The 21,069-nt window shown below is 40.0% G+C and overlaps 1 protein-coding gene across 4 annotated transcripts in view; it reads left to right on the top strand.

Moving 5' to 3' along the window:
* The window catches only part of LOC132503720 (protein CBFA2T2), a 190,845-nt gene that overhangs the window by 150,287 nt on the left and 19,489 nt on the right, over positions 1–21,069 (top strand). For 3 of the 4 annotated variants that reach the window (XM_060120444.1, XM_060120443.1, XM_060120442.1), the window contains exons 4-8: positions 8,409–8,498; positions 12,418–12,599; positions 13,505–13,758; positions 16,654–16,739; positions 17,680–17,875. In XM_060120444.1, the coding sequence (XP_059976427.1) occupies positions 8,409–8,498; positions 12,418–12,599; positions 13,505–13,758; positions 16,654–16,739; positions 17,680–17,875 (808 nt within the window). The remainder of the gene's footprint in view (positions 1–8,408; positions 8,499–12,417; positions 12,600–13,504; positions 13,759–16,653; positions 16,740–17,679; positions 17,876–21,069) is intronic. The other variant, XM_060120445.1, reaches the window with a different exon arrangement.

Genomic DNA, 21,069 nt, shown 5'->3' with positions numbered 1-21,069 from the left:
TCGATTACAGTGTGTCTTGGTGTGTTTCTCTGCAGGTTAGTCTTGTATGGCAGGGATCCCCAACCCCTGGGCCATGGACCAGTAGCAGTCCGTGGCCTGTTAGGAGCTGGGCCGCACAGCAGGAGGTGAGTGGCGGGAGAGTGAGCTAAGCTTCATCTGCCACTCCCCATCGCTCGCATTAATGCCTGAACCATCCCATCCCCCACCCCGCCCCCTGTGGAAAAATTATCTTCCATGAAACCAGTCCATGGTGCCCAAAAGGTTGGGGACTGCTGCTGTATGGGACTCTGTACCTCCTGGACTTGGGTGACTATTTCCTTTCCCAGGAGAGGGAAGTTAACAGCTATTATCTCTTCACATATTTTCTCGGGCCCTTTCTCTCTTTCTCTACTCCTTCTGGGTCCCCTATAATGCAAACATTAGTGTGCTTGATGTTGTTCCAGAGGTCTCTTACACTGTCTTCATTTCTTTTCATTCTTTTTTCTTTTTGATGGCAGTGATTTCCACTATTCTGTGTTTCAGCTCACTGATCCATAATTCTGCCTCGTTTAGTCTACTGTTGATTCCTTCTAGTGTATTTTTCATTTCCGTCATTATATTCCTCACTTCTGTTTGGTTGTTCTTTATATTTTCTAATTCTTTGTTAAAAACTGCTAGTTTATTGCTCTCTGCATCCATTTTCCTCCCACGTCCTGTGATCGTCTTTATGATCATTACTCAACTCTTTCTCGGGTAGATTGCCTATCTCCACATCACTGGTTCTTCTGGGGTTTTATCTTGATCCTCTGTCTGAAACATTCCTCTGTCACCTCATTTTTTTTTTAATGTTTATTTATTTGGCTGCATCAGGTCTTAGTTGCAGCACATGGGATCTTCATTGCCATGTGCGGGATCTTTTACTTGCAGCAAGCATGCAGGATCTTTTTTTTTTTAGTTGCAGCATGCGGGGTCTTTAGTTGTGGCATGCAAACTCTCAGTTGCAGCATGTGGGGTCTAGTTCTGTGACCAGCGATCGAACCCTGGCCCCCTGCATCGAGAGCACGGAGTCTTAGCCACTGGACCACCAGGGAAGTCCCCGCCTCATTTTGTCTAAATTGCTATTTGTATTTTTATGTATGTGATAGGTTAGTTATGTTTCTCAGCCTCAAAGAAGTGGTCCTCTGTAGGAAATGTCCTATGTGTCCCAGCAATGCACTCCCCTCTCATCACCCAAGGGCCACAGGCCAGCTGGTCCCAGGGTAGTGTCTCGCCTGCATTTGCAGAGTTGCAGCAAAAATCTGTATCCACCACAAGTGCTTGAAGTTATTGCCTTTTTGAAGAAAAACACACTTCTGGCAGCAAACTGCATCTCTTGTGGAATGTTGCTTAACTTCAGTACTGCAGCCAACGCCATGCTGAACCAAGTGTGGATACTACATTTTTGAGATAAGTACAGTTATTTTGAAATGAGTTAATAATAAATATTGTTTAAATTCTCAGCTTTAATTTCAGATATAGTGATTATCAATAGATGTAACCCATATTAACTAGAGGGATTATGAGACTAAAATGCTTATGAACTGCTGCTTTAAAAGATGACTCAGTATTGTACAGAGGAAACCACTTTCATACAAGGCAAAATGCAATAAATGACTTTTTCATCCTTTGAGATTCTATCCCTGTTGTTTTGTATAACTGTAGGTGAGTCATTGTCGTTGCTGTGTAATGTTTCATTGTAGGAATATACCACAGTGTGTACTTTCTGATGGACATTTGAGTTGTTTATATGTTGAGGCAGCACCAGGGTTCCCCCAGTACCAGCCCCATGTCTTGAGATTTGCTAGAATTGTCCGGATTTGGCGTATACTTGTGTGCTCACAGCTAAGATTTTTTTTTTTTTTTTTTTGGCTGCATCAGGTCTTAGTTGCGGCCCATAGGATCTTTGTTGAGGCATGCGGGATCTTTCGTCAGCGTGCAGGCTCTTCATTGTGGTGCACAGGCTTCTCTTTAGTTGTGGCATGCAGGTTTTCTCTTCTCTAGTTGTGGTGCGCAGCTTCCAGAGCGCGTGAGCTCTGTAGTTTGTGGCACATGGGCTTTAGATGAGGCGCACGAGCTCAGTAGTGGTGGCACGTGCGCTTAGTTGTCCTGCAGCATGTGGGATCTTAGTTCCCTGACAAGAGATCAAACCTGCGTTCCCTGCATTGCAAGGCGGATTCTCTACCACTGGGCCACCAGGGAAGTCCCTAAGATTTAATACAGAGGCATAATAAGCATACACAGCTAGATCAGAAAGGTGAGAAACACAGTTGGGATCTGGAGGAATCCATATATAGGCTTCCTTTTTCTCCTGTGTGAATGGTCACACAGAGTTCACTCTTCCCCCAGCAGTGAAAATACAGCAACTTATGTGTGATGTTTCTGCCCAGGGAACCTCATTAAACCCTCAATGCCCAAGGTTTTTCCTGGGGTCTGGGCACATAAGCACTCTTGGCGTAGCACGTAGGAAACTCCAGACTCATGGAAGGAAGTGTTTAGCATCAATCAGAGTTTGTAAAAACAGTACCCCCATCCGTTAGGGAAACTTTTTGTTTGTTTGTTTGGGGTGGGAGTGGGGTCCCTTTATTGGTCAAATTTGAGAGCATTATGGAAAAGTCTTTCTGGCTCTAGACTAATAAAAGTGGCCTTAAATGTCAAAATGAGTTTGAACATAATTGGAAGCAAAGTAGCCATCAGAATGTTATGCCAATTGCAGCAGCAAATTACTTTAAGTAGAGTCTGCTTAATTTCAAGAGTAAAAGAAAAAAATGACAGTTCATTTGCATGCATGCATGCGCGCGCACACACACACAGACACACACACACAGAAAGTGAATTTTTTTCTAGCTATGTAGGAATATGTAGCTGTAGCCAATCATCTCTGTTAAATGGTTGTGCTTGTGGTAATGTTGCTTTTTTTTCCCCAAATTTTTGAAATTGTGTCATCATGAGGAGGTGGTAAAATACATATAGCACAAAATTTACCATCTTAACCATTTTTAAGTGTACAATTCGGTGGTATTAAGTATATTCATTGTTGTGCAACTATCACCACCGTCCACCTTCAGAACACTTTTCATCTTTCAAAACTGTAACTCTGTGCCATTAAACAGTAATTTCCCATTTCCTTCTTTCCCCGGCTTCTGTCAGCCACCATTCTACTTGACTACTCCAGGTACCTCCTATTAGTGAAATCACATAGTATTTGTCTTTTTGTAGCTGACTCATTTCACTTAGCGTAATGTTGTCAAGGTTTATCCACGCTGTAGCATGTGTTACAATTTTTTACCCTGCAAGCAGGCTTTCCTAAGGTTAGCAGTTGTAGACCAGCTGTGTTAACTCTTTTCTGTACAGGGGCCATTACAAATAATGAGCATTTTTATTTATGGTACATGTGTGCAAGCACTGCACTGAACAATGGAATTGTGATTTCATAGGGTATACATGTATATAAATTTAGCAAATAAGGTCAAATGGTTTTCCCAAGTTTTATACCAATTTATAATCTCACATACTGAGATTTTCATTCAGATCAGCGTCTTAGTCCCTTTAGGCTCTTAAAATAGAATACCGGGCTTCCATGGTGGCGCAGTGGTTGAGAGTCTGCCTGCTGATGCAGGGGACGCAGGTTCATGCCCGGGTCCGGGAAGATCCCACATGCCGCGGAGCGGCTAGGCCCGTGAGCCATGGCCGCTGAGCCTGCGCGTCCGGAGCCTGTGCTCCACAACGGGAGAGCCCACAACAGTGAGAAGCCCGCGTACAAAAAAAAAAAAAAAAAAAAAAAAAAGAATACCATAGACTAGGTGGTTTATAAACAACCAATATTCATCTCTCATAGTTCTGAAGGTTGGTAAGTCCAGCATCAAGGTGTCAGCAGATTTGGTGTCTGATGAGAGCCCACTTCCTGGTTCATAGATGGCCATCTTCTCACTGTTTCCTCACAGGGCGGAATGGGCAAGAGAGCTCCTTGGTGTCTTTTTTATAAGGGCACTAATACCGTTCACTAGGGCTCTGTCCTCATGACCTAGCCACCTCCCAAAGGCCTCACTTCCAAATATCAACACATTGGAAATGAGGTTTCAACATAGGAATTTTGAGGGCTTACAAAAACATATAGTCTAGGACTTCCCTTGTGGCTTAGTGGTTGAGGGTCCCCCTGCCGATGCAGGGGACACAGGTTCGTGACCCGGTCCGGGAGGATCCCACATGCTGTGGAGTGGCTGGGCCCGTGAGGCATGGCCGCTGAGCCTGCCCGTCCGGAGCCTGTTCTCCACAACGGGATAGGCCACAACTGTGAGAGGCCCGCGTACCGCAAAACAAAACAAAACAAAACATATAGTCTATAGCAATTGATATTGAAACTATAAATATATTTGTTTACAATACAAGGTGAGGAATGTTTGTTAAATTTAATATCCATTCATTGTTAAAAAACAAACAGCAAATGACATCACACTATCAGAGGATGCCTCGAAAATAGAAGATGTAGATAAGATCTGGAGTCTTACAACATAGAACCCAAAACATCCAGGATACAGCAAAAAATCACTTGTCATACCAAGAACTGACCATCTCAAGTGGAATGAGAAAAGGTAACCAACAAACATCAGTTAAGATGACCCAGATGTTTAAAATATGTGATGGGTTTTGAAGCAGCCATCATAAAAATGCTTCAGTGAGCAGTTATCAACACAAATGAAGAAATACAAAGCCTCAGCAAGGAAATAGAAGATATAAAGAAGAACTAAATGGAAAGTTGAGAACTGACAAATATAATAATGAAATTAAAAACTCAATGATGGAGACTTCCCTGGTGGCACAGTGGATAAGAATCTGTATGTGAATGCAGGAGACACGGGTTCGAGCCCTAGTCCTGGAAGATCCCACATGCCACGGAGCAACGAAGCCCATGAGCCACACCTACTGAGCCTGTGCTCTAGAGACAGTGTGCCACAACAACTGAGCCCGCATGCCTGAAGCCCATGCTTTGCAACAAGAGAAGCCACCTCAAGTAGAAGCCCGCGCACCGCAACAAGAGTGACCCCCGCTCACAATGACTAGAGAAAGCCCACACAGCAACAAAGACCCAATGCAGCCAAATAAATAAATAAATAAATAAAAATTAAAAAAAACAAAACAAACCTCAGTGATGGATTCAACAGTAGACTGTAGAGAACAGAGGAAACAATCAGTGAACTTGAAGCTGGAATGATAGAAAACTACCCAGTCTATTTATTGGGAAGTCCACTACCCAATCTAAACAACATACAGCAAATAAGTAAAAAAACATGGACAGAACCTCAGGGATTTAAAAGCGTTTAACAAAAGATCTGAGTCACAGTAGGAGGAGAGGAAGAATGTGGGGCTGAAATAATGCCTGAAAAGTTCCCAAATTTAACAAAAGATCCAAGCCTACAGATTCAAAAAGGCTGAGCAGACCTCAAAGAAGACATCCCATCCCAGGAATTCCCTTGTCGTCCAGTGGTTAGGACTCCGAGTTCTCACTGCTGAGGGCCCAGGTTCAATTCTTGGTCAGGGAACTGGAATCCCACAAGCCCTGTGGTGTGGCCAAAAAAAAAACCAAAACAACAAAAAGACATCCCATCCCATCCCCCCAAATCTTGAAAGCAACAGAGAAAGCATCAGTAACCATGGATGCCAGAAGGAAGTGGCATATTTGTCAAGTGCTGGGAGAAAATATTGTCAACCCAGAATCTTGTATCTATCAAAAATATCCTTCTTGAATGAAGGGTAGAAGGATCAAAGTATTTTCACATGAAGTGAAGCTGAGAGAATTTGTCTTCAGCAGACCTACACTAAAATAATGGCTAGGGAATTCCCTGGCGGTCCAGTGCCAGGCTGTCACTGCCGAGAGCCCAGGTTCAATCCCCGGTCAGGAAACTAAGATCCCAGAAGCCGCAGGGCGCGGCCAGAAAAAAAAAAAAGGCTAAAAGAGCTTCTTGAAACAGAAAGGAACGATAAAAGAAGGAATCTTGAAATATCAGGATAGGTGAAGGAAAAACGGAAAGAGTAAAAATATAGGTAAATACAATAGTCTTTACTTCTCTTGGGTTGTCTAAATTATGTTTGATGGTTGAAGTAAAAATTATAACCTTGTCTGTTATAGTTGTCAGTATATATAAAGGAAATATTTAAGACAATTATTATTATAAACCGGGGAGGCTAAAGGTAGATAAGGTTTCTGTACTTCTTGGTCTTGATTTCAGTGGTGATAACGTGAATGTACACATGCCATAAAATGGCATAGAACTATACACACACATTACCATAGTAGTTTCCTAGTTTTGATATTACACTGTAATTATATAAAGTATAAACATTGGGGGAACCTTGGTGCAGGATACAGAGGAACCTATCTGCTATTTTTTACAACTTCCTATGATTATCATTATTTCAAAACCTTAAAAGATAAAAAACATTTTAGTCTGGTGGCCTATGTATACCCATTGTCTTGTAAGATCACTATCAATGTTGCCCTAGGATCCAGTGGACTAGATTCCCCTAATACTTTGCATTCTTACATTCTGTCTTCCTCAGAAGCATCTTTCTCAAGGCTGCACTTTCACTTCTTCAGATGGCACTTCTGTAAAGCCTTCCTTGTCCCCCTAAGTCTGCATGCCAGTAGTGTTCTGCACACATGTACTGTGATCATGCTGTAATGAATGGCTTACTTTTCAGTTTTCCCACTAGAGTATGAGGAAACAAACAACTATGCTCTTATTTATTAAGTAATTGAATGAGAGGGAAGGATAACAGAACAATGGCCTATCTTCCCTCTCGGATAGAGGATTGCCTGGCATCTATAGTATATATAACCTTGAGTCCGTTTCTCTAACTTAAGTTTATCTTTTCCCTCCTTTGTCCATCCATAAGAAAACTTAGTCATTTCCTTCAGTCTTTCCATAGATTTAATCTACTTGTGTTTACTGTTTCAGGCCTGATTGCATTATTTGTAGTAGGGAGTGAATAGCATTCTCTTACACTTCATTTTTATTCCCGATTGCAGGTAGAGTTGGTTGCATTGTATACCTGTCTTTTACTTAAAACAAGCACTCAGCTAAGGTTTAAAAGAACATTTTTGGTATGAAATGGGGTAAACTGTACAAACATTTTCATTTAACATGGTTAAATTTGATACACTCTTTTTTCCCAAAGGGAAATATTTTAGTTTTTTCTCAATATTGTATGATACATTTGGAAAATCCAACATAATTTCACATCCAGAAATAACTACTGTTGTAATTGTCCTTCCAGACTCTTAAAATACTATATATGTATGTGTGTTATTTTCAAAAATAGATTGTTGGAATATACTGCTATGTTTTCTGGTTTTTCACTTAGTATATTATAGACACCTTTCTTCAATGCATACAAATCTGCCCCCCACCTTAAGCATTCTGATGTATGATGGTATTACAATTTTTAATGCAGTTTTGTGTTGAGGACCTATATGTTTTCCATTTCTTCTTGTTAAGAAACAATATTTTGCTGATGAATAATTTGTGTGGTACATGTTACATGTTTGAATACCTGATTTTATAAACATAAATCCTAGAAGTCATCATTGTTCTTTCAGGCAAGCAAGAATTCAGATTGATGTTTTATTTTGTTTTGATTTGAACTTACTATTTTGCTGTGTTTTAGGAAATTGAAGTAAAAATAAAAATATTTTGTGAACTTTGAAGAAAATATTTGTATTGGTACATTCCTCTTAGCAAAGGAGCTGAGAATCTTAGTTTAAAGAAAGACCTGAAAAAATACAGGAGAAGTGCTAGTAACTTTCATGGGAATACTAAAATCTAACCAGTGGAAATCTGCGCATTTGGAGGTGCTCTGATTTGCAGACAGACCACTGGAAGGTAGAAGGCGTCTTTTTTTTTGTTGTTAACTTCCGATTTAGAAGATTTAGGGAACTGATGGTAGGAGGTAGGCAGAACCAATGAAGAAATGAACTTCTGAAGACGTGAGGCTCTGAGTCATTAAGTTGATATCCTGGACTGATTTGGGAACTGTTCAGCTGAAAACACTGTAAGCTTGGTTACCTGTACCTGAGGTGACTTGTGATGAACGCCTCAATACAAGGAACCTGAGTGCCTTTCTTCACAAGGGGAAGGCAATGCCCTATTCTGCCCACGCTGCTGAGCATAGAGGGGAATTTGTTAGATTTGGGGTAGTAGAGAAGAAAATCAAGGAGGCTGAATTTCTTTCATAAAGGAAACAGAATTTGGTTAATGTTTGAGAGGGATTTGGGTTCATAATAGTACACTTGGAGTTATTCTTTTCCTTATTATTTCAAAGGGTTCAGCACTATCAGATTTATTTTAGAACACTGTCCAGTTTTAGAAGTTGAACAGTGCTATTTATCTTTTCAGAACTCAACAGTAACAATTGAAGAATTCCATTGCAAGCTCCAAGAGGCTACAAACTTTCCTCTTCGTCCTTTTGTTATTCCATTCCTCAAGGTAATTTTTATGAGATAACACTGGAATGTAATTTATCTTCAACATTTCCTCAAGATCTGTTACTGATCCCTGTTCTATGATCTATATCAGGGCAGCTTGCCACATTTTATATCTTTATTTTATTTGGGGCTGCTACAGAAGTATGAGTGGTTTGCGAATAAGCTTTATGCTTGATGAGATGAGAGTTGCAAAAGCCTTGAGTCATGCTCTGTATGCAGACACTGTTGGTGACACACAGAGGAGCAGGTGGGGAGGCAGGGAACAGGAGTAGAGTGGGATGGAGGTGCACAAGGCATGAAGGTTGGGCTCTTAGCAGAGGAAGTAACTGGACACAGTCTTTTGGTTGTGGCCAGCGGGTGAAGAGTGTGTGTTATGGGAGGAGGCTCTCAAAACAGAGGCCTTTGTAAGTTAGGACTAACCCTTAGGACAGGAGCATGTGGGAAGGCAGTGTTTACTTCTCTCCTTCCCCCAGTTAGTCTAGTTTCTAATTATGTCCTCTGGAATTAATGTCCCCTGGAACATAACTTTTGGGGACACTGTTTAAAATTATTATGCATACCTGATAGGTGAGCCAGCGTTAAATTTATATATAATATGATCCTTTAAAAAAAAAAAAACTTTTTATTTTGAAATAATTTCATGCTCACAAAAAAGTTTCAAGATGGTACAATAAAATTCAGATTCTCCAAATGTTGATATTTTATCACATCTGCATTATTATTCTCTTTTCTTTCCATTTATTTTTTCCTCAGAAATGTTTCAGGGTAAGCTGCAGACATGATACATCTAAATACTGATACTTTAGTATAATTATCAAATCAAGAAATTAACATTGATATTTATAACACTATTATCTATAGACCTTATTCATATTTCACCAGATGTCCCACAAATGTCTTTTTTAACAAAATGTCATTTTTTGGGGTCCTGTATCTAATTCAGGATCACATGTTGGATTACATTGTCATATCTCTTCAGTCCATTTTAATCTAGAACAGCTTCTCAGTCTTTTATGATTTGGACAGTTTTGAAGAGTACAGGATAGTTATTTTATATCATATGTTTCAATTTGGATTTGTCTGATACTTATGATGAGAATGAGGTTATGCATTTTAGACAGAAATAGCAGGTAGGTGGTATTACTGCATGCTATCAGGAGACATAGATGTTAATTTGTCTCATAATTGGTGATGTGGGCTTTGATCAGTTGGTAAAGGTGGTGTCCACCATGCTTTCCCACTGTAAAGTTACTATTTTTCCCATGAAACAATTTTTAAAAACAGGTAACATTATAACTCATACAGATTTTACAAAATGAACCTGTGTCATAGATTTTATTTAATTCATTATTAATGAGGGAATCTGTAAGGTGTTATAACGTGTTCAGGGGAGAAGCCAAAGAACAGACATTATAGGTCAGGATTATTGATAAGAATATGCAAACAACAGTCAAATTGGCTTCTTCCACAGTGGGCAAGGGAAGTCTCTAGAACCTCTATGCATGTAATTTTATGCATGTTCCTAGACAACAAGTTTTTTGCTTTGCAACCGGTTATGTGTAAGTTGCAGTCCTATAAAATAGGTCAAAGGCAATGAATGACTAGAGTCAGATAACAGTGTATTTTAGACCAGGCATAGTCTGGAAACTTGTGACCCGTATCCAGCCCACCACATTGTTTTGCAAAGCCCTGGAGATGAACATTTGTAATCGGTTTGGTAATTTGGAACACTAACTTTGAACCCGAAATAAGCTAAAAATGTTATCCTTAATCCCTCCCTATCCAATGAATTCTATTCTTTTCATTAGTAGTAGACTATACAAAAAAAACTGAGCTCAATTTTTTTGTATTTTGACTTTTTTAAAAAAATTATTAATTTATTTATTTTTGGCTGCGTTGGGTCTTCGTTGCCACTCGCGGGCTTTCTCTGGTTTCAGCGAGCGGAGGCTACTCTTCGTTGCGGTGTGGGGGCTTCTCATGGCGGTGGCTTCTCTTGTTGCGGGGCGCGGGCTTCAATAGTTGTGGCGTGCGTGCTCAGTAATTGTAGTTTGCGGGCTCAGTAGTTGTAGTTTGCAGGCTCTAGAGCACAGGCTCAGTAGTTGTGGCGCTCGGGCTTAGTTGCTCCACGGCATGTGGGATCTTCCCGGTCCAGGGCTTGAACCCGTGTCCCCTGTGTTCGCAGGCGGATTCTTAACCACTGTGCCACCAGGGAAGTCCCGGTATTTTGACTTTTGTCAGTACAGTATTTGTAGAAATTTGTTTTCTCTTTTTTATATGAGTACTCACATAATATCTTCAGTTTTGTCTTGACAAAATAAATATTCCCCTTTTACCTTCTTTTACTTTACCTTTATTTCCTAAGGAAATGTAATGCATCACAAAGGTGGGTCATGTTAGCTGAAGTACTGATTCTGGTTTTTTAAAACTTTTAAAATTAGAGCGTTATAGATATGCAGGAAAATTCATAGGTCTCAGTGCACAGTCTGTGTTGGGCTCTGTTCTGATGGCATTGACACCTTGGCCTCTCAGAGCAGTCTGTGGTGCCTTTTTCAGCCTTGAAACAGCTGTGTGTTCTATCTTGGTCTCTTTTCTGTGTATCAGAGCCAGTAGATAATTATTTCCCCCAAGACTCCAGAATCAGAGAGATTTGGGAAATTTGTGTTAATAGGAAATGATTAGCATATTTAAAAATTCATCAGAGGGCACATGTCACAAATGTAAAGATCTGACATGATTTTTTTTTCAATTAAGCTTTTACAGTTCCTACAAGATTGAGGTTATAGAACAGACTTAAAAGTGTTTTATATCATCAAATTCTCTATTCTTAACTCTTGTTATTTCGGAAAACAGCATGAGGTAGGTTGTTCTGGCAGCTTTTTGGCTAGCATTTGGGTTTTTGTCAATTTATTTCTGCTTTAAAACAGTCACTAATTATGGTGCCTGCTAAATTAACTGTTGGTAAAGGGATGACTACTTGCGTGTATTAAACTCTCCTTTTGCTTTCTCATCTGTTTCCCTTGGGATGAAGACTTATTATGGGCTCAGTCTGAGTAGTTTTTAAATTTGGGGGGAAAATGTAATAATTATTTTAATAAAATAAATATGGGGAAAGTATATTTTAAATATGAAGGACTTAACAGTTAAGTTTAAAGATGCACAGGGTTTTTTGTATGATTTGTCCTGTTAGAGGTTTAAGTTTGAGGAGAAAGAAAAATAATCAGTACGTAAATAATTATCCTGTTACAAAATAAGGAAACATGCTTAATGGAGCACCACAATAAGAAATATTAGATTCTGCCCGCGGGTTACCTGTGTACACGCAGATCCTAGACTAGTCTAAGGTTTGCTGCCTTCATTTCCATCACTCCTGTTACTTTCTTCAAAACTGCATGTTCCAACTAAGCCAGAATAGTCACTGTTTCCGGAATTCCATGGCAGCTGTAATAGAGAACAGGAAGGCAAGGTTGAGTAGTGCTATCAGAAATGGCTTAGATTCACAAGAGAGAAACCTGGACTTAAAATGATAAAGGAAAGACTGAATTCCTCCTACTCCCAGGTAGGCATTACTAATTCGCTAACTAACTGAAGTCTTCAAAAATGTTTAAGTTTTTAAATAATTATGTTCAACAAAGCGTTATTGAGCTTTGACTCTGTACTAGGCCACAAAGGTAATAAAGCACAGTTTCTTCCTTAAGGGCATTTACATCTTGTGGGGACAAGAGACAAGTTAACAGTAATTCAAGTTCAGTGTAATGGATGTCACTTTATTCAGAGGGGGGCATATGAAAATTAGAATGACGGAGTAAAGGGCTTTTGTTTTGTGTCATCTTGTTTGTGAAAGCCTTTTGAGGTGCTGAGCCCTGTGTATAGGGCCCAACACTGGGAAAACTGCCTTCCAGCCCCTGCCTCTTCTTTTCAAGGCGAACCTGCCTCTGCTGCAGCGAGAACTGCTGCACTGTGCTCGAGCCGCCAAGCAGACACCTTCCCAGTACCTGGCTCAGCATGAACACCTTCTGCTCAACACAAGTATTGCATCCCCTGCTGACTCTTCTGAGCTGCTCATGGAGGTGCATGGAAATGGAAAGAGGCCCAGTCCAGAGAGGTGAGCAGAGAAGAGCTTTGTCGTCCTTGCTTTTCTGGAACCACTCTGAACTTTCCCTTTACTTGTGAAAGAAAAAGAACTCGATTACTGGTGGTGATATGTAGGGATGGACTCTTAGTTTTGCTTTGTCCCAACATCAGGCAGCAATATGCTTCTCAACTCTTTAGATGACTCTGTATACCCCTGCTGATAAATTCTGCTTTTGAGCATTCTGTGGGTCCACTGCTCCAGAACCATGAGAAATATAATCTGTTCAAGGCATTTTTTTCTGATACGTGAAGTCTTGTAAAAGTATAACAGTTAACGAATCAGCTTTACTTTGAAGATTGAAATTATATTAATATAATTTATCCTCGAAATTTATGTATGAGTATCTACCTCTATTTTCTATGGTTTGTCAAGGAAGCAACATTTTAATAACAGTGGAAAATGTGTTACAATTGAAGCAAATGACTAAAAACCCTACCAATTCACAAGCATATTAATTATGTGAGCGTTTTTTTCTCCCGTGTAGAGAATTGACTCTTTCCAATACTGACTTCCACAGTAGCAAATTTGACCTTGAAACATTTCTAAATATAGTTGAACCCATAATCCTCCATAGTCCTATCACATAAGAAAATGCTGTCATCTTAGTTTCTCCTTTGCTTCATGAGGTTGAGATGTTTCTGCTTGGTTATGGATAGATTTGACCTCTCTTTTCATGCTGGGATAAATCAGTAATTTCCATTATCTGCCTGGCCCCTGAAGACATTTCAGTTCATGCCTCATCTCAAACCTTTTCTTATCATCTTCCTGTTTGTGAAAGTGCATAGCACAATACATAGCACAAAGTAGGTGCTCGGGCAATGTTTGCATGAACACTTGTTGACAGGCTCAGACATGTACTTCCCATTCTTCTACAGGCGGGAAGAGAGCAGTTTTGAAAGAGATACAATTCCTCCTGAGCCTGCTGCCAAGAGAGTGTGTACCATTAGCCCTGCTCCCCGGCACAGTCCTGCCCTTACTGTGCCCCTCATGAATCCTGGGGGCCAGTTCCATCCTACTCCTCCACCTCTTCAGCACTATACCTTAGAAGATATTGCAACTTCCCACCTATATCGTGAACCCAACAAGATGCTAGAACATCGAGAAGTTCGTGATAGACACCACAATCTTAGTAAGTGGCATAAGCAGCCTGGTAATGATTTAAATTCAGATTGAATCCATGGGTTTCTTTCCTACTCAGTGATAAAGCAAAATACTATCGCCATTGCTTTTTTCCACTAAGCTAAAACAATATTAGACATAAAAAAGAATGTTAGAGTTATAGTATTCTCATTTGAAATGGATCTCAATTCATACCTTGTTGCTATTATCATTATATGATAGAAGTAGGCTAAACATATTTTCGGAAATACACAATGAAGCATTTAAGAATAAAGGGATATTACTTATTCTGATATGGCTCAGAAGAAAAATAGAAAATGACAAAGCGAAAGAGGTAAAAATATTCACGTTTAGGAAATCTGCGTGAAGGTTGTGTGAGAATTCTTTATTCTTGCAACATTTCTGTAAGTCTGAGTTTATTTCAGAATAAAAAGTTTTTAAAATTAAGCAAGAGAGATGTAAAACATGTGGTCTTAAGAGGTGAAAGTAGAGAGACATTTAGGTCAGAGGTAAGGCATACCTAAATTTAAATCTTGGCTCTGCATTCTAACTAGCTGTGTGATCTTATGCAAGTTGCTTAGGCTCTCTGTGCCTCAGATTACACATATCTAAAATGGAGAAGGACTTCCCTGGTGGCACAGCGGTTGAGAATCCACCTGCCATAGCAGGGGACACGGGTTCAGTCCCTGGGCCGGGAGGACCCCACATGCCGCGGAGCAACTAAGCCGTGTGCCACAACTACTGAGCCTGCGCTTTAGAGCCCGCGAGCCACAACTACTGAGCGTGCGTGCCACAGCTACTGAGCCCATGCACCACAACTACTGAAGCCTGTGCACCTAGAGCCCATGCTCCACAACAAGAGAAGCCACCGCGATGAGAAGTGTGTGCGCCACAACAAAGAGTAGCCTCTGCTCACCACTACTAGAGAAAGCCAGCACACAGAAAGGAAGACCCAGTGCAGCCAAGAAAAACCCCCAAAATTCTTAAAAAATAAAATAAAATGGAGAGAACACCACCTCCTGTGCTGGGTAATTGTCACATTTGGACTGCCTGGCATATGCATCCTCAGCAACCATTAAATTGAAGAAAAAACAAAAAGGCCCCTAGCAGACCTCACCCGAGATCAGTTTTGAACAAGCTCCTTGTCAAAACTCAAAGAAGTTTACTGTAGAAGGTTCTTTGTAGTTTAACTGCTGAGATATGTCAGAGCAGAGAACCAAAGGGCTGCTAGTTTCCAGAATTGACCCTGCATTTCCATTTGTGGGTTGCCCTGTGGAGTAGAAAGTTGCAAAACATTTGCCTGTCCCCGCTTCTGACTTAGACTCACTAGCATCTTTCAGAGGCTCAGACCACAGTAGGGCCCTGGCTTCATGCAGTAGTAGCTGAATGGTGTGGGCCCCAACAGCAGTGGTGCTCTCAGCTGCCAACATTTACTGAGTCTTAAGTACTTAGATTGTGGTATATGTACATTATCTCTTTTAATCCTCACACATAGGATTCCATGGAGTTTATGCCTTTTTATACATGATGACAGAAATATGGCCAGAATCACATAGCTAGAAAGTGGCAGAGACAAGATTCTGACCACAGTTTTCTGATGCCGAGAGCTTGGGTACATTCCCAGTATGCTATGATGGCTCCCTTAGCAGTGGTTCTGTATGGTTCTTATGTTAAAAATTCACCTTCCTATTGATTTCTTCTATATTCATACACATTTTTTGCCAGTTGAATTCGTTACCTTCTAAGAGAGAAGTATACTAAAAACTAGCTAGAACTGCATTTTGGTCAGATTTTCCTTGTATTTCTAACAATTTTAGAAAAAGGTTTTTTTCATCTTGAAGTGTTCTACTTGAAAGACCTTTAATCCTCTACCTTGAAGGTTTATTTTACACTCAATCATTTGTTTTCCAGGCTGGTTATAGATTCCTTAATTTTCCCCAGTCCTCTTTTGAAAATGTATGCCCTAGTACAGTAGTTCTTACCAAATCATTTCCCACCCCCAGCTTTGAAACAAATAAACTGTAACACTCCCCCAGTTTACTCTCCTAAAATGAAATTTATGGATACTATAGCCTACCTTAGTCCCATAATTTTAGGATCAATATTCTAAAGTATAATACATAAGAAAGGATTTTACAATATATTAGTGCTCAGGCATGACTACACAAGAAGATATGATGAAAGAAGCAGATGGTTGCACAAATACAGAATCACTATGAATACAACAGCTATAAATTCAGACTGATAACAGGTGTGTTACATTGACAGTTCAGATACTATGAGCAGTGTTGCCACGTGTGACGAGATTTTCAAGGTAGTGGATAATTCAGTGTATCCTTGATTCACACAGTCATTGCATTCATGCAAATTTCAGTAACGTATATCAAAAACCATGCAAAAAATTATACTTTGGTTAATACTAAGTTGTTTCCAAGTGCTTGTACAGCACCAGCTCTGTTTGTGGTGGTTAAGCACTTGCATTGTGCCACAACCTTGCCAACATTTAGTATGATTGACAATTTAATATTTTCCAATATATAGATGTGGAACCATCTTAGTGAGGATTTTATTTACCCTGTGTGACTATGTATAAGTTTGAATGTCTTTTTATATGTTTATGGATCACCTGTACTTTTTTGTCTGGGGCATACCTCTTTATTTATTTCTCTGACCTGTTTTTCTTTTGGGCTACTTGTCTTTCATAATTGATTTGTAGGAGTTTTTTAATACATTCTGAGTAGTGATTTCTTGTTGGTTTTATGTCATTTTGTGGTTTTAGATCATTGTGAGTCATTGGCCTTAAGAGTGTGCTCATAGTTGGTATGAATGTATGTGTATTTACTTGGTAGAATTCTGTTTACTGTATTCTTCCCTCTATCTTCAAATTTAATCTAATTTCTAATAGGTCTAAATGGAGGCTATCAAGATGGGTTGGTAGACCACCGTTTGACAGAAAGGGAATGGGCTGATGAATGGAAACATCTTGATCATGTAAGAATCTTACAGTATATAGTTTTCCTAACTACTTGTTACTTTTAATTCTTACTGTGACTGAGAGTAAGAGTGTGTATGCTTGAAGTGAACTAAGCAGAGCTACAATGTCTTTGCAATAAAAGCTGATTTATCTACTACTGCCCCAGCTAGAGAGCTAAGAGTAACTCCCAAATCTTTGTAGTGGGGTGATCACTTGAGGTCCTAACCAAGTGAAGCCATGTAGTATAATGGTTAAAAACATAGGCTTATGAGTTTTAGGTCCCAGCTTTGCCACTTCTACCTCTGTGATGGGCAGGTTCTTTCACCATTTTTAGCCTTAACTTTTATATCTTAAAAAAGAAATAATGCTATATTATTTGAATTCATGGGGGGTTGTAATGATATGCAAGGTGCTTATCACAGGGCCTGGTATAATAAATGGAGTGTTAAAAAAATGGAGCTTCTCCAAATACAAATGAGAATTACACACTGGCACAGAATGTAAACTCTGCCCCATTGGAAAAGAGAGTTTCCCCTCTCACTAAAAAGGGAAGAGAAGATGTAATACCTGCTTGAAATATACATAGAGTAGCTTTTCCCTCCTGAGTGATGTTGTCTCTGAACGTAATTCTCTGATTGCATTCTTATGTAAATCTCCTGCTTTAGGCAGAGATATAATGTGTTTTCACCATACTCTTTAAAGAACCATATTGTGATGAAACTGGCTGCTTCAACCATGAAGAGTCCAACAAGTATTATTTTGAAATCTGAAAAATTGTGTGTATATATTTAAAGAGAAATAATTAGAAAGGTTTTCAAATATAAACTTGATATTGCTAAATCTGTAAGCTTCTTAAACCTTTATTCTTTATATTTTGTTTACCTGTCCTTGATTTTCAATGTTGATTGTATGAATGTCCTTATCCCATGGCTCTGCCTGACTCCTTGCCTGGCTCAGGCCCTGAACTGCATTATGGAAATGGTAGAGAAAACAAGGCGCTCCATGGCAGTCCTGAGGCGCTGTCAGGAATCAGATCGTGAAGAACTCAACTACTGGAAAAGACGATACAATGAAAACACAGAGATGAGGAAAACAGGGAGTGAGTTGGTCTCCAGGCAGCACAGTCCCGGGAACGCAGATTCTCTCAGCAATGGTAAGGGGAGAATCACTTCAGTTGACAAGGGAGGCTTTTGATATATCTTTTTTGTTGTTGTTGTTATTTTTTATTTTTGAGACTTTTTATACTTTACTTTAAAAGGAAGATGGCACTATATTGTGGAATTAGAAAAACCTTGGTAATTATAAAAAATATGTCAAGGACTCAGTATTTGGCATGTTCAAGAAATACTGTCTTCCTCACATAGAATGAGAATGTTTGTCATTTTGTTCTGTTTTCAACTCTATACTGTATATAAGTGCTGAGTGATGATCAAAGAATGTTTGGATGTTAAATTCAGCCTGGCTGAATGTACTTGGGACTCTCATGTACATCGCATTCATTCCTCACAGTAGCCCTAAAAAGCTTCACCTCAGCTTCCATGCCCTTTTCCCCATTCCCTATCTAGAAAATGACCATTTATTAACCTCTGCCTGGACAAAAAACTGAAAAGTTTTACTGTAGCAAGCTGGATTGTGCCTTCCTGCCTTGTCCCACCCTGAAGCAGCAGAGAGATGAGCAATTGTTGAGCTCTCAATCCAGGATACATCCAGGACACCACAGCTATTCCTCCAAAAATGTTCCCTCACATTAACCTAGTAACTGAAAAGGCACCCTATCCAAAGGCATGGCTAAATGAGGGGCCACCTGTGATCAGATTCTTTCCCCACCCACCCACTTCAAGCTCCCAGTTTTCCCCAGGGAGAATGACTCCTCTTATGGCAAACCTAGCTTGTTCCACAGAAGACAGCCATTAGTCTCAAAAAGAATACCAAAAAAATGGAGGCAAAGACATTGGTAGCTAAGGGATTCCTCTCCCCCACCCTACCCACAGAGGTGACTCTTGAGCCAACCATAGATTAGCAACATTGTGTGGAATATCCAGCACAGCAGGACGTCAAATACTTCTAGTACAATTCTTTTAAAAGGAACCTCAAGCTAGTTCTCAGGTATCTCTCACCGTCTGAACCTTCACAAATACTCCCTGTCACAGCTCACAGAAACTTACCCTAAGTTCACCCCCCAAATCACACACCTTCCATGGAAGCTCTGCCAGTGAGAGGGTGCAGAGTGCAGAGCGGGGTCCTGAGTCGGCTCTTCTCCAGCCGGGACCACAGGTCTTGCTGCTGTTGTGTAGAAACAGTGCTGTGCATTGAGGGTTTAGCTCGGGTGACTATGGCTATCGTCCTGTCATAACTATTACCAGCACCTCTCTCACTCTCGAAGATGAGGACAATTGGGATGATAAATTATATTGTCACGACAGGTCAAGGATCCTAGGGTTTCCTCCTCTCAGGTTTCTCAGGGCACTATCAATCTGTCTGACTTAAACAGTATCTTTCAGTATCTTTATTTATGCATATTATACATATTTAGTATTGTTATTTCATTGTTTATTTCTCTTTTAGTACGTTTGTTGCATGCATTGTAGAAGGAAATCATAATATCCTAAACAAGTGAGCTACTTAATGTGGACCAAAACCACTCCAAAAACTACTTGTCGGGCTTCCCTGGTGGCGCAGTGGTTGAGAGTCCGCCTGCCGATGCAGGGGACACAGGTTCATGCCCCGGTCCGGGAAGATCTCACATGCCGCGGAGCAGCTGGGCCCGTGAGCCATGGCCACTGAGCCTGCGCGTCTGGAGCCTGTGCTCTGCAACAGGAGAGGCCACAACAGTGAGAGGCCCACATACTGCAAAAAAATAAAAAAATAAAAAATAAATAATAAAACTTAAAAAAACAAAACAAAACAAAAACTACTTGTTACTGGTCTGTGATGATACGAGGAGCTTGCACAGGATGGATCAGGCACCGTTTGCTTCACTCTAGGAAGAGACTGCTACACTAAGCAGCTCACTTAGAGACGTAGTTGTTTTGCTTGTATTCTGCATAAGCTCCTTATCTCTCCATGGACTAATAACAGTTTGCAGACCAGCACTTTGAGTAAGCACTGTCTATACTGGGCAGCATTTTGGGGCATAGCACACAAACATACTCACCAGTGACTTTTAAATCGTTAGATAAGTAGTGTTTTAAATGTTTGACGTTATATAGAAACCTCTGGTGGATTGTTATTTAAGTATTTAATATTTATGTGTTTTGGTGATTTAGAGAGAAGTTGAACTTTCCCCATTTAAAATAATGGAATGTAGGTTTCCTCTGTCTGAAAATTTGTGGTCCACAATATTTTCAGGAACAGATTTTGTTCAGGGATGCATGAAAGGAATGTATTTTGGTATTTTATTTAAGGACACATAAATAAGTATGAAAACAATAAGGAAAAACAAGAAAATGATTATCACAGAATTCCAGAGAATAGTTGCCTCTGGGTGTGTGGCATGGAGGATGTTGATGATGTAGAGTGCAGAGTGAGCTCTAATCATCTTTATCAACTATTAGGACAGGATTACAAGTCTGGCTGGCATTTAAACATTACTATGGCTTACACTACTCACTTCTTGGGGATTTGGGGTTGCCAAAAGTGTTTTCTTTCTTAATCTGGAGGTTTATGTGTTTTCACTTTATAACTTTTCATTAAATTGTACATTAGTATTTTTATGAACTTGTTAGCATCTAATATTTTGCAATTAAAGTTTTGTTTTTGTTTTTTACATCTTTATTGGAGTATAATTGCTTTACTATGGTGTGTTAGTTTCTGCTTTGTAACAAAGTGCATCAGTTATACATATACATATGTTCCCATATCTCTTCCCCCTTGTGTCTCCCTCCCTCACACCCTACCTATCCCACCCCTCTAGGTGGTCACAAAGCACTGAGCTGATCTCCCTGTGCTATGCGGCTGCTTCCCACTAGCTAGCTATTTTACATTTGGTAGTGTGTATATGTCCATGCCACTCTCCTACTTTGTCACAGCTTACCCTTCCCCCTCCCCATATCCTCAAGTCCATTCTCTAGTAGGTCTGTGTCTTTATTCCTGTCTTACCCCTAGGCTCTTCATGACATTTTTTTTTCTTAAATTCCATATATATGTGTTAGCATACGGTATTTGTCTTTCTCTTTCTGACTTACTTCACTCTGTATGACAGACTCTAGGTCCATCCGCCTCATTACATATAGCTCAATTTCGTTTCTTTTTATGGCTGAGTAATATTCCATTGTATATATGTGCCACATCTTCTTTATCCATTCATCCGATGATGGACACTTAGGTTGTTTCCATCTCCGGGCTCTT

This window comes from Mesoplodon densirostris, chromosome 16 (genome assembly GCF_025265405.1).
Source record: "Mesoplodon densirostris isolate mMesDen1 chromosome 16, mMesDen1 primary haplotype, whole genome shotgun sequence".
Classification (NCBI taxonomy): Eukaryota; Metazoa; Chordata; class Mammalia; order Artiodactyla; family Ziphiidae; genus Mesoplodon; species Mesoplodon densirostris.
This window is presented reverse-complemented; position numbering and strand designations above follow the sequence as displayed.